Source organism: Elephantulus edwardii, unplaced genomic scaffold (genome assembly GCF_000299155.1).
Source record: "Elephantulus edwardii isolate Elephantulus edwardi_28Jun2011 unplaced genomic scaffold, EleEdw1.0 scaffold00026, whole genome shotgun sequence".
NCBI lineage: Eukaryota > Metazoa > Chordata > Mammalia > Macroscelidea > Macroscelididae > Elephantulus > Elephantulus edwardii.
This window is the reverse complement of record NW_006399776.1, coordinates 20,147,307-20,160,052: the sequence shown is the minus strand read 5'-3', so window position 1 is coordinate 20,160,052 and position 12,746 is coordinate 20,147,307. Positions and strand designations below refer to the sequence as shown.

The 12,746-nt window shown below is 45.0% G+C and overlaps 2 protein-coding genes across 2 annotated transcripts in view; one reads left to right on the top strand and one right to left on the bottom strand.

The window, feature by feature from the left end:
* Positions 1-1,093: 1,093 nt before the first annotated feature.
* On the bottom strand, positions 1,094-10,113 carry TMEM253 (transmembrane protein 253). Its single transcript, XM_006883288.1, has 8 exons — positions 10,006-10,113; positions 9,401-9,511; positions 9,258-9,314; positions 8,872-8,982; positions 8,611-8,757; positions 8,171-8,247; positions 7,578-7,824; positions 1,094-1,105 (listed from the first exon to the last, which is right to left on the bottom strand). The coding sequence occupies exons 1-8, from the start codon at positions 10,111-10,113 to the stop codon at positions 1,094-1,096; spliced, it is 870 nt and encodes a 289-aa protein (XP_006883350.1).
* Positions 10,114-12,293: 2,180 nt separating this feature from the next.
* Positions 12,294-12,746, top strand: part of ZNF219 (zinc finger protein 219) — an 8,719-nt gene continuing 8,266 nt past the window's right edge. Inside the window, exon 1 of the mRNA XM_006883112.1 lies at positions 12,294-12,497. The gene's annotated coding sequence lies outside the window, so the exon portion shown is untranslated. The remainder of the gene's footprint in view (positions 12,498-12,746) is intronic.

The following is a 12,746-nucleotide window of genomic DNA, read 5'->3' as shown; positions in this document are numbered from 1 at the left end:
CTTTACCCTGAAGTCCACAGCGTCCCTTTTCAGTAGGAAATAGCTAAGAGAATACACCATCCCCTTTTCCTTATGAATCAGGGTGAAGTCTCTCTCAGGGAGGAGTGATAGGGAATGGCAAAGGACACACTGATAAAGGCGATTGATCAGAACTGGCTTTGACAAGCACTGTGGCAACTGGACAATTAAAACAGACATTCGGTGGTGGGGGGAAAGAAGAACGAACTGGGGAGGATGGTAGAGAAAACAGTGCAAAAGTGATTGAATGAAAACCCAAAATCTCTGTAAATGTTCATTAAAACTAATTTAATAATAATTTTAAAAAAAGTTGCAAATAGAGATACCATTTGACCCAGCAATTCCACTACTGGGAATATACTCCAAAGAGACCATAACCGACATCCAAGCAGATCTATACACACCCATGTTTATCGCGGCTTTGTTCACAATAACAAGGAGTTGGAAACAACCCAGGTGCCCATAAGCAAATGAATGGATAGAGAAGCTGTGGTATAGTCACACAATGGAATACTACACTGTATTGAAAAACAAGGAACTCATGCAATATTATTCAAAATGGGTGATCCTGGAGGACATTATGCTGAGTGAAATATCTCAGTCACAAAAGGACAAATACTGCATGGTGCCACTGTTGTAGAATGGGACTGACACCAGGGTTGGGGTAAGACTGAGAAAAACTGGATAAATTATGTATACTTCATTGAAACAGATGAGGGGGAGAATAATTTTAAAGCGATACATGATAGGGTATTATAGTTATCACAAGAGTCCAGAATTAAGGTTGCATAGTGGAGTGTACTTGGGGTGGTGGGAGGGGTGTGGGGGGATTGTATACCAAAGAAATAATTTTTCTTTTACTTTTCAAAGAGAGGAGCGAACTGGGGGTGGGGATGGGAGGGTGGGGGGAGGGCTGGGCAGGGAGAAAAGTGCAACAATGAATGAATGGAAATCCAAAATCACTGTAAATGTTCACTTTTAAAAAAAAAAACAAACCAAAACAGTGATTGCTACTGCATTACTGTGGCCATTGCTTCTTTTTTTCTAAGGGAGGCAGGATTGGAAGTTAATGTAGTTAGAGTTCTTTCTACAAAAAAAACCAAAAACAGGTTAAATGTAAAGTGTACAGGAGGAGCAGCTAACAACTGAGGGTCAATTCTACAAATTAGTTTGAGAAATGGGAAGATGTTTTTAACTCTTTTCTCTCTTGCTCATTGTGTTTGACTACACAGTATTAGAATGAGAAGAAAAAATAAGTGCCAATTAAATTTTTTCCAGCTTTGCCTCTTTTACCAATAGTCTAGCTCAGAGAGGTTTTTCACATTCCCTGTCCCCTAGGGATAGGCTTCTCATCATTGTAGTTATAAGATCCCATCATATTGGAAACAGCCTCCCAGTGTTCATATCACTGCTGTCTTGCTCGGCCTATCAATCAACATATGAAATGCCGAATTTGAGGTAGCTCCCCAGAGTCACATGGAACAGGCCTAATCAAGAAAACTGAATCCTGAAACTAGACAGATGAGTCTTCACTTCTCACTGAGATTATGAAGATTCCAGCCTGAGGTAGTGAATAGTGAGTGCAAGGCTGGAGGGGATTCATCAGGCCACCACGCAGGGGAGGTCAGCTCCAATTACTCCTGGGCATTTCATTTCACTGATTTCAGTGGCTCTTGGCCAGGATTGCATAACAGATTCAGGGCCAGGATGGGGTGTGGATAACCAGGAGGTCCCTGTGTGCCTTTCAAAGCCTAGTGTGCAGCTCCCTTTGGCGGAGCCTCTCCAGGGGAGTTATCTGGGAGCACTCCACAGGGTGGGGGAAAAGGGTGGTGGGAGTCTTTCTTCCATTTTGCTGCCAAATGCTGAAGGTCCTTTGTGAGATCGCGACCTGGGCAGCCAAAAGGCCACAAGATGGCAGCAGAGGACACAGCCTGAGAGACAAAAATTGAACCATTTTAGGTAGATTTGCAATAACAAATCCAGAAATGAGATTTCATTAGGGAATTATTGTCAGTTATCCATAAATCATGTATTCAAGGCCAGAATAAACGATTGAATTTCAAAGAAATGGGGTAAAACTCATCAACATAGAGAATTCAGCTGCATAGGAAGCCATATGTCACCAAATTGGTTATTTTCCCAAAGTTAAGGCCTTAAAAACACTGATGCTGACAAGAACCTTGTTCCAACCATTTTCTGTGACGTTCCAGTGGGCAGCAATTCAAGTTATTTGAGTGACCTCCAGAGACCTTCCTGAAAGGGGTAGAGACAGGTGTTGCTGGAAATCAATGGAGAAAAGCATTTTAATGAAGCAGGCAGGGCTTTTGGCAATAGGTATTTTGGCAGGTGGAGTAAGGGAGGAATACAGGAGTTGAGGAGAAGCAAGCCCAAGAGTCTTTGTTTGCAGGTAATGGGGACTAAAGTACAGGAAAGAGACATTAGCACTGGGAACAAATCCTAAATGTTCTGACTTTTCATCCAAAGCTCTTTCTCTTATACTCCTCCTCCTCTCAATTGTAAAACCCCCAAATATTTCTAGACATTGCCAAATGTCCTCTGGGGAAAAGGATGATATCACAACATTCTTGAGAATCAATTACCTAAGGGGATATAAGGTTTTAAGAACAGGTCTAACCTTTCGTACTTAGAAAGAAGTGACTTAAAAATGTCTACAAGAACCATATTCTATGCCTGAAACTTGAATTTCTATCATATCCTAATATAAAACAGGGATTATCAATTGAAAGATTCTAGGCTGATAGACTAATTTGACCCCCAGATTTTTTTTTAAAACTAAGTTTATTTATTTGTATCTTAAATGTCAAGATTTCATGTTTAATACAATTTCCAGGGAAGAGAACAAGGGCCCTGTGCTTTTGATTAATCAGAATTTCGTTGTTGTTGTTACGTGCTGTCAAGTCATTTGCAACTCATAGGGACCCAATGTACAACAGCCCTGAAACTTGCTCTATACTGTGCCAACTTTACTGTCTCTGACACACCTAACCTCATTACCCCAGGCACTGAATCAATCCATCTCATTGATAATCTTCCTCTCTTTCTTTGTCCTACCACCCTTCCAAGCATAATGTCCCTCTCCAAGGACCAGTCCCTCTTTTCTTTTTTTTTTTCTATAATTATATTTTATTAATTTTCATAAACATTTACAGAGATTTTGGGCTTCCACTCATTCATCAGTCCCTCTTTTCAAAATGCCCAAAATATGTCTGATGAATCTTCAGTATCCTTGACTCCAAGGAGCAGCCTGATTTCACACTCTCTAGAACAAACCTGTTTGTTCTCCTGGCAGTCCATGGTATATTCAACACTCTTCTCCAGCACCACAACTCAAAAGGCATCAATTCTATCATCCCTGGTCATTGTCCAGCTCTCTGATGCATAGCAAGCAATTGCGAAGACTATAGTATGGATCAAGTGCACCTTAGTCTCCAGACTGATGTCGTTGCTTTTCAGTACTCTGGAGATGTCCATGACAGACAACTTTCCCAATGCAATTTGTCTCCTGATTTCCTGGCTGCTGCTACCAAGTGCGTTGATTGTGGAGTCATGCAAACTAAAATTGTTAACATTCTCAATCTCTTATCAGGCCCTAGTTGCACCCACAATAAAGGGATGGAGTTAAGTGGAAGTCTTTTAAAAAGACTGTTTCCAGGGGAGCTCTGGTGGCCTAGTGGCAAGAAGCTGCACTGCAATCCCAAAGGTGCATGGATCGAATCCACCAGATGCTCTGCCGAGGAAGGAGGGACAATCTCCTCCTGTACCAGTCAGATCTAATTTGACGGTACACACAAATAATAATAATAAAAAAAAGACTGTTTTCTAGTTTGCCATAGTTTCCACCACCTTATGACTAGCCTTACACTTGAATCTGCTTCATTTATTTACACCACTTCACGCTGGGCAGTGCAAACAGTTAATATGCTCAGCTACTAACCAAAAGCTTGGACTTAAAGAGTCCACCCAGAGGTACCTCAGAAGAAAGAAAGGCCTAATAGTCTACTCCTGAAACACCCGCCATTGAAACCTTATTCTTCCCAATATGCATAGGGTCACCACGAATTACAACTGCCTTCACTCTACAGCACCTGAGTTTTCAATTTCTTTGCTGCCTAAACAATCTATTTTCAACTCCCAATCCACTTTATAGTTTGGGTACTTTTCCTTGCGTGATTTTATTTTAGCCTTCATAGTCCAGTGAGTTAGGCAGGATGAGTGTCTTCACATGCACAAAATACACTTCAGAGAGGTTTTTCTTGACCAAAAGTATACAACAGAATCAGAATCTAGGTTTCCTGCCTGATAGACCTATTTATATTGGAGGATGGGGAGAACATTTCTATCAAGTATTTTAATTGGGAAGGAGGGGGAAAGGATGAGTCATTACTTAGGAAAGAATGTTTATAATAATAGAAAGTTTGTCAATGCATATTGGTGATGTTGCACATGATGGATATAGCTGGTATCACCGAATTGTATGTGTGAAAAAATGTTGACTCAGTAAATGTGTTATTGTAAAAAATGGCTCAGGGGCATCTGAGGCCCCCAATTTGAAGATGAAGAAGTAGGCTCATAATCAGCCCAAAGTTCACTTCTATGAAGTATAGGTCAAATATGCCTTTACCCTCTAACTTCTACCAATTCTGACACCATTTCTCAGTTGTACAATTCAGTGACACTTTCTATAGTAATGACCACACAGAATTCAGAGACAACTCATAATGATTGTGTTTATTAGGGAAAGAACGGTCTACAATTCAGGATCAAGAATGACTGATACACAAAAGCCCTGTCTGGAGATGGGACCTATATACATATGGTATATGGAACCCTAAGAAGAGGACTGATCACTTAAAAGATAGCCAGTTAGAGAGAAGAAAGGAGACCTCTCTAAAACCAAGAAATACTAGCCAGGAGTGGAGTGTATATATCCTTTGGACCTCAGGTTTCAGTGTTAAGAATCCCACAGATCTAAGAGATGGTAAGAAGAGGCAGCAGAGCAATGTCAGCAAAATTTGTAGCAGGCTTCCCAAAGAGAAAGGCATCGGCAATGGACGAGCTGAGAAAGCCGAATGATTTCAGGCCAAATCTTAGTCACTGAAGTCAATGCCTCTGGTTTAAGATAGCTTCTTCTTAGCCTTGCCCACAGGCAAGCCTTTCTCTGGCCCTTGATCTTGCCTCTACCCTGCACCAACAAGTATTACAAATCTCTTTAGGTCTGCCAATAAATGCCCAGAGGTACCAACTCAACAATTCATGGCCAAGGAGGCAGAATCAATTCATAGCTGGCTCTCCAGCAAGTTTTGGAGGCTCTAATTTGCATGGGAGAATGCTCATTTTTCTCTGTAGAGTTAGTTGTTGGTAGATTTGAACACCTCATCTTTGTTTTGGCAGCACAGGCTACCTGAGCTCCCTGCAATGCAGTTGTAGCTATTTTTAACAATTAAAAAAAAATGGGGGCGGAAGACTTTATTAGTGGTTAGTGGAACTAAATCAAAGCAGATAAGGATAACTGCTGGAATGGATGAGTTTCATTGTTCAAGGACCACTACTACAAATGATTGACACATTTTCTCTTAGTGAAGTATTTCTGCTTCTCTTCTATTTTTTACTCACTCATTCTCTCAAAGCCATTGACTTGGAATCAAATCATAGCTGACTCTCCATTGAGTTTTTCCAGGCTGTAAATTGCACGGGAGGATATTGTCTATCTTTCTCCCAAGGAACTGCTAGTAGATTTGAACTGCCAAAGAGGCTAGGCCTTTGGGCTAGCAACTCCCCACAGATTAAGCCACTAGTTTAGTCCTCCTTGAGACATGAAAAAAATAACTCTTCCTGCTTCCTTGAAGATGAATATGGTTATGTGATTTGGCTTAGCCAATGACATGTGAGTGGAAGGGACATGTGGTTCCCCTTTGTCCAGAAGCATTTAAATGTCCATAAAAATTTTTCACACTTGCTTCACATTCTGAGAGAAAAACCCTAAGCTTCCTGAGACATGGGAAAGCTCCATGGGCTTGAGCACCTGAAGAATTACAGTGAGCAGTTGTAGTGTGCGGTCGAGTTGGAACTGACTCATGGCTGAGTTAGCAGGTCTTCAGAGGCAGTTAATCGCATGGGAGGAGACTGGCAGAGCAGGTGGTGGATTCAAACGGTAGGCCTTTAGGATTGCAGCATAGCTTGTTACCTCTAGGCCATTACAGGCTACTATAACGTTAGTCTACACTGGACTCTTATCATGAGAAATCAAAATCAACTGTCCTGCTTTTAACTCAGAAAGGTTTTAAATCAGCCTTCTTGAGATCTGGCATTGTTAATGCAGCATAACCTAACCTAACCTGACTGATATAGAGTTCATTTTCATGGTCACTGAGCTTCTCCAAGAACTACTGGAGAACGCAATTTCTAGACTTCTCACCAAATCATCAAAAGTTGCTGCTGTGGAAGACAGTGCAAAGGAATTTGTTGATTTCTTTGCCCCAGCTTTCTCTCCTACCACCCTGTTGAGGAAAAGGATTATTTTCTTGTGGCACTTCACATATAATCTCTGCTGTCCTGACAATTAAAATGTCTGGGAAGAAAACGAAATCATTTCTCCATTACAGTTTCATCTTAGAGCTGCACTAACTCTATTCACACTAAACTGCTAGTAGTATTCACACTGGCCCTTGCCATAACTAACCATTCGTTTCCAAGGAGACACAAACAGAAAGAAATTTCACCATAGGGTCAGGGCAAGGGAGACTGGCTGAGCTTTCTGCTCTCTCCGGTGCCAGGGCGGGCCAAATCCCCTAAGAGGAGCATTCTCCAGAGGAAGAAGGCTTCTCAGACGTGAAGTGTACACCCATCTTGGGCACTTCGTGAATTTCGGCAGCGTCCTTAGTATTCCAGCTCTGAGCTACTGTTTTCTCTAGCAGCTCATAAACTGCTCACTTTGGGTGCTCTGGAGCTCCCATTTCTTTTGCACTCTGGCAAAAGTCACAAATGGTGGGAACTGCTCTGCCTGGGATTCCGCGACCTCACCAGGGCCAGGTTCAAAGGTCTGCGAGGTTGCCAAGAGGCCGAGTCTGCGCAGTCCTGCTCCGGCCTTGAAAAGAAAAGGTGGCGCCGATGCGGGCTCCTCACCCCGGCATGCTCGCAGAGGCGGGAAACTCGTATCGAGTCGTCACGTCCCTCCCTCGGCCCTGCCTTGGCGGCACCCAGGCTCCAGGAGGGGGGCGGGGGGGGGGGGGGGCGGCCTCACTCGGCAAAAGCACGCCAGGCTCCAGGAGGGGGGCGGGGGGGGGGGTGGACAAGGGCCCTGCGCTTCTGACTCATCATCTCCCACCTCTTTCTCGCGCGCGCTGCAAGTCTCAGGACCTTGGGTCTGGCCACTTGTGCAAGGGGGCACTACGACGGCACCTGGAAATCCCTGGTTCTGTAGAGGCCCGCCACCCAGCCCCCGCCCTTCTCCAAAGCATCCGGGGGGAGAGATGTGGGCCCTTAGTTAGGTTACGGCTGTCATGGTTGCGACAGCTGCGCCCCAGTGCAGAGTGACCTACCCGGTTCCTCCCCGCACGCCACGCCAGTAGTCGCGTCCAGGGAAACTCTCGGTTAGGCCTAGATTTACAGAGCCTCGCGTCACTCAGCAAATACACCGCGCCCCCACAGCGAAGGAAAAGCATTTTATTTCCCAGCAGGCTACAGGGTAGCCGGGCATCCTGGGACTTGTAGTCTTTGTTAGTGAAAAGGCACCAGCTCGAAGCGGCTACCGAAGAAGCCCCCAGGAGTGAAATTTGGAGAGTTGGTCTGTGCAGCAACCAGGGCATAGAATGAACGGGATAGTTAGAGATGGACGGAAGAAAATAGTGAGATGGGGCAGAGATAAAGTTGTATGGGGGGTCAGTGGGGATGGAAGATGAGGATAGAAGCAAGGAAGTGACTATTGCTGAAGATTGGCTTAAGGGGACCTGCAGGCGGGTAGGTTTGTTGGGCAGAGGTGGGGGAGGACTGGAATACATGTAACTTCTCCTAGCGGGGAAGGGACGAGGAAGGGGCTTGCTATGGATGGACTTCGGGTAGATCTCGCTGGAGTCCACCTAGCTTTCGAGCTCTATGGATGGGGCGCTGGAGGGTCTACAGGGTGCTCCCTCACGTATTTGTCCCATTTGCTGTACTAGCCGCTGTGGGACCATTCTCCAAAACTGGAACCTCCTCCAACTCAGAGAGGCCCTGAAAACCAGACAGAGTAGTGAGAGGGACAAACTCAAGAGGTGAGAAAAGAGAAACCCCCAGATTGTAGCACTTCCTTTCCCTTCTTCATTCCCCCTCCTTGTGTTCCTATTGCTTTTCCAATATTTATGCAAGTTCTTTAAGTTCCTCTACTGTTTTAGTCCAGCCTAACTCTTACCCACCTTTAAGGGAGAAAAGCCCAGAGCTAAAAAAAAGCTAGTCAGTTTCTGTCTAGGACCCCTTCATATTCCTCCTATCCTGTAGATCCATTGTTTTTCTTTTAAGTACCGAAGACTAGGATAAGCGGTGATAAAATGAGCTAGCAGGCCCCTCCTGTGCCTGCTTCCCTGCTCCCTCCCATACCTCCTGCAGCTCCTGGTAGTACAGACTTCGGCTCCTGCAGCAACCTGACTTCCTCTGGCTCAGAAGGAATAGGGCATATGCAGAGACCAGCACTCCTCCTAGGGTGAAGGCCTCAGCACTGAGCTCCAGCACCAACAAGCCAGCCAGCTGTAGGTTGATAGGGTTGATGATACTATAGGGAACTCAATACATGTTTGTCTCGACCTTCTCCCTTCATATCTTTTGCCTTTTTACACTCCCACTTTTTTCATTCACTCATACCTGGGAGGGGACAGCTGGGGCAGGTGCCAAGGCTGTCTTCATCACCTCGACCACCAGAACAATGAAGCTCAAGATAAGGTTGAAGATGTTGAATATCATCATGGCCTGTACCTAACAGTGAGCCAGGGTCAGTCCTGTGCAGCTTAAGGGACTCATTTCAGCCTCAAGCCCCACCTGCAGCCAGCTTCAATGAAAACTCAGTTCTTGTACTTTCATCTCTAAACCAGGCCATCAGCCCTCTTAATTATCTTGCTCTCATTCCCAGTCCAGTCTATTAAGGACAGGTTTAGTCAGCACTTAGAGGGCCACTTCCTGGCCTAAGGGATGTGTGTATGGTATGCTTGTGCAGAGAAGTGGTAGCATTCTGCATTCTTTTCCCTTCTCACCTTCCAGAGGCGAGGTGCTCTGCGCAGCTCAAAGGTAACAGTCCCAGTGAGGAAAACCTGAAGAAGAGAAAGGGCAAGCTTGAGTTTTGGCTTTGAGTAGGGCTCCTCCCCTTCCTTCCATGCTCACTTGAGGTCAGGCTCACCAAGGCTGCAGGCCCAAGGGTCAGTGCTGTGGCCATTTGACATGCAGAGTTCAGGCAGGCAAGTGAGACAGCAAAGGGCACCATACTCATTGCCAGCCATAGTTGGCTCACCTAGAGGCCAGAGGTAGGTAGGGCAGTTGAAGAGAAACTTCAGGGATTCCTTTCACAATCTCTGGCTCTTCCAGAGATCAGGAATTTAGGATGAGTGCATAGAGAGGGACTATTCCACCAAGAGCGTGGAGAAAGGGCATATGATGAATTTTTCTGCCTCATGTTCTCTCTTGACTCCTTACCCATAGTTTCCCTACTTGTTATGTGCCATTGAGTCGTCTGTGACTCATAGCAACCATATTTACAAAATAGCTTTGAATCCTGCCGTATATCCTGAGCCAGTCTCACTGTCTTTGATACATCTACCTCCTAGATGGAAGCTATTTGGAAATTAAGGATTTTCCTTTTTTAATTTCTGTGTTTCCTTCTCCTTCCTCCCACTTAGAGCCTAGCTTAGTTTCTGGCACATGGTAGGCTCTTACTAAACATAGGAGGAATTGAACGAGGATACAAGTGTGCACATAGAAACCTGAGGTGGGACAGTTTGGCCTCACCGCCAGCACCAAGAGGTTTCCACTCTGCCTGTGTCTTGCCCAGTGCTGTAGCTTTTCCAGACGAATGCTGGGTCTCTCCTGGGTCAGCTGATTAGTTCTCTCCTCCATGGCTCCTTTTGACTATTGGAGCTGGGTGCTTCCTAGACTGGGAAGGATGCAATATGGTGCCTATCAGTATGCTGGACATTCAACAACATCTCTTTCTGCTCCCCCCCACCCCCTGCTCAATTTCCATTTTCCAGGAAGTTGAGGCCCAGGGCCTCACACCTACCTAGTATGAAGTGGCTCCTCAGAAGGGATGAGACCCAGTAGGGCCCTGGGGCTCCCAAAGGGGCCAAGTAACTCAGAGCAAATGACACATTTGCTGTGGCAGAGACAGGTTGTCAGGGCTGAGGTGTGGTGGGGCAAAGGTCCCTATGAGGGCCAAAGGATCCAAGGAGTGGCCTTGGTTAGATACCAGCCTCAGTTCACTCATAAGACATCCAGCCCTGCCTCCTTATGTCATTTCCTGTTGTTCCCATCTCTCCTTACCCCAGGTTCTTCTTGATCATTTGTCTCATCCCCATGGACACCATCACTGTGCGCCCCAATTTCCACCCATTTCTATCCTTATCTTTCTTTCTTTGGCTTCTTCCTCAAATTACTTGCTCTTCCCTAGGGATATCACACATTACTGTCTGGATTGGTCCCTGTTCTTAGCTCTTGAAGCTTTGTCCCCAGACCAGGTAAGGTTTAAATCCCAAACCTGCTTCTCACTCCCTGGATAGTTGCTCCAGCTTCCCATTTTGTAGGGTTTACTCTGGAGCAGACACTGACTGAATGGTTGGGGAAACTTGTTGATGGTTGTGATTGTATTTGAGTAGGTGATAACCTGCAGCTAGGGATGTATAAAGGATGGACTCAAAATTATTAGTTGTGGAAAGGACTCTATTAAAATAATGTTTTTGATAGATAAATGGTTCTTTATACCCTGACAAAACTGAGCTAAAATCTCAGCACTCCTACTCTGTGTGACCCTGAAGAAATTATTACCCAAGAATTACTACTGTTATACCTATTTGAACCTCATTTTTTCACCAATAAAAGGGGGCCTAAAATATGACTAAAGAGTTGTTAATTCAGGAATGTTAATTAAGAACTGTTAATGGTGCTGAGATCATATTGATGAGCCTGATTCTTAAAATACTATAGGGCTTATTCAAAAGCTGAGCTTAAGCCATTTATTTATCTTTACAGTAAGGAGCAGAGCTCACAGGCTTGAAAGATCAAAGAGAAGTGTAAAGCATGTGGTCTGGAGCACCCAGACACACCTGTGTTCAAATCCCAGCTTGACATCGGTGACTAGAATTGGTTGAGTTAGATTGCTGGGTTTCTCTGTCTGTAACAGAGGCAGTTTATACCAGTCTCAAGGTGTTGCCTGGACTATGAAAAGAGAAAATTTATATGAACTATCTCAGCCCATAGGTAGGCACATAAGTGCTTAATGTTAGTGGACATTATCATCATTATTTATTATTATTGAGAGCTCTGTTTGCCTGCCTAGTAGTAAGAAGCTGTGCTGCACTCCTAGAGGTATGCAGGTGGATTCTACCAGATGCTCCTGGAAGTGATGGGCATCACCTCTCTCGTCTGATTTACTGTCTCTGAAAACCGGCCGGAGGGTCAGCTATCAGTCGGTTCTGACTCAATGGCACACAACAATAACATAGAGAATAGAAGAAAATTCAGCTCAAAGACCTCTGGGAGTAAATGGAAGCTAAATGGATTTAGTAGCTGCTCTCAACCCTCCTTGGAGTACTGTATCCATTCTTAACTTTTCTGGGGAGAATTTTATTTTAAAGGAATTTGGAGAACAATTGTTTATGTCTTCCTCCTCAATCTCCACGTACATTCATTTTATTTGGTGACAATGGTGTGAATGAGCCTTGCACTGATTCTTTGGCATGTAGACCAGTGACTGGTTAAGAGACTCAAGCTTCATTTTGAGTGGAGGAGACTAGTACTATTTTAGTTATTGTAAGGATTATCTACTATTAACTATGTGAATAGGCACTCAATAAATATTGATTAAATCTGAGTATGCAATTTATAAGTTCACCGCGCTTATCTAGACCACAAGCTCCTAGAGGAAGGATTCCATATCCCTTCATGTGTGCATCCCCCATGGCGCTAAACATAGTGCCTGGTACTTAGTAAGCACTCAGTAAATATTTGTTGTGTTGAAGAGCTATTAAAACGACTTAAGGAATGGAAAATAGAACTCAAGAGGGAAGGAGCTGCAATTGTTTATCAAGAACAGAAAGGTCTGAAGAGTAACTTTAATAATGTTTCTTATACGGCCGACATTAACTATCTCTCTAATCGCCCCTCCTCCTCCCCTAAAAGAGAGACAGAAAATGTAAGGGAGAGGCTTTGAGATAAAACCCCAGGAAGAACTTCCCGAGTCTGTGCATGTTGGGGCAGAAAGAGCGGCAGAGCCAACTCCTTGCCTGGTATGTCCGGGTTTAGGGTGGGAGGGGCTGTCCAGCTTGGAGGCTGGGGGAAGGACGAGATGACCTTTCAAAATCTCTTCCACTCTCCTGTTCCAATAGTCTGTGCGCCCCACCCCCGCTCCCTCCCTCCCCTCCGACAGCGCCCCCCATCCTCAAACTGCCCGCACCCCGCCCCTGGCGGCCGCCGCTCGCGGCTCCCGGGGTCCCCAGCTTCCAGTCCCGGGAGCCAGAGCCCCGCTCCCGCGCGGC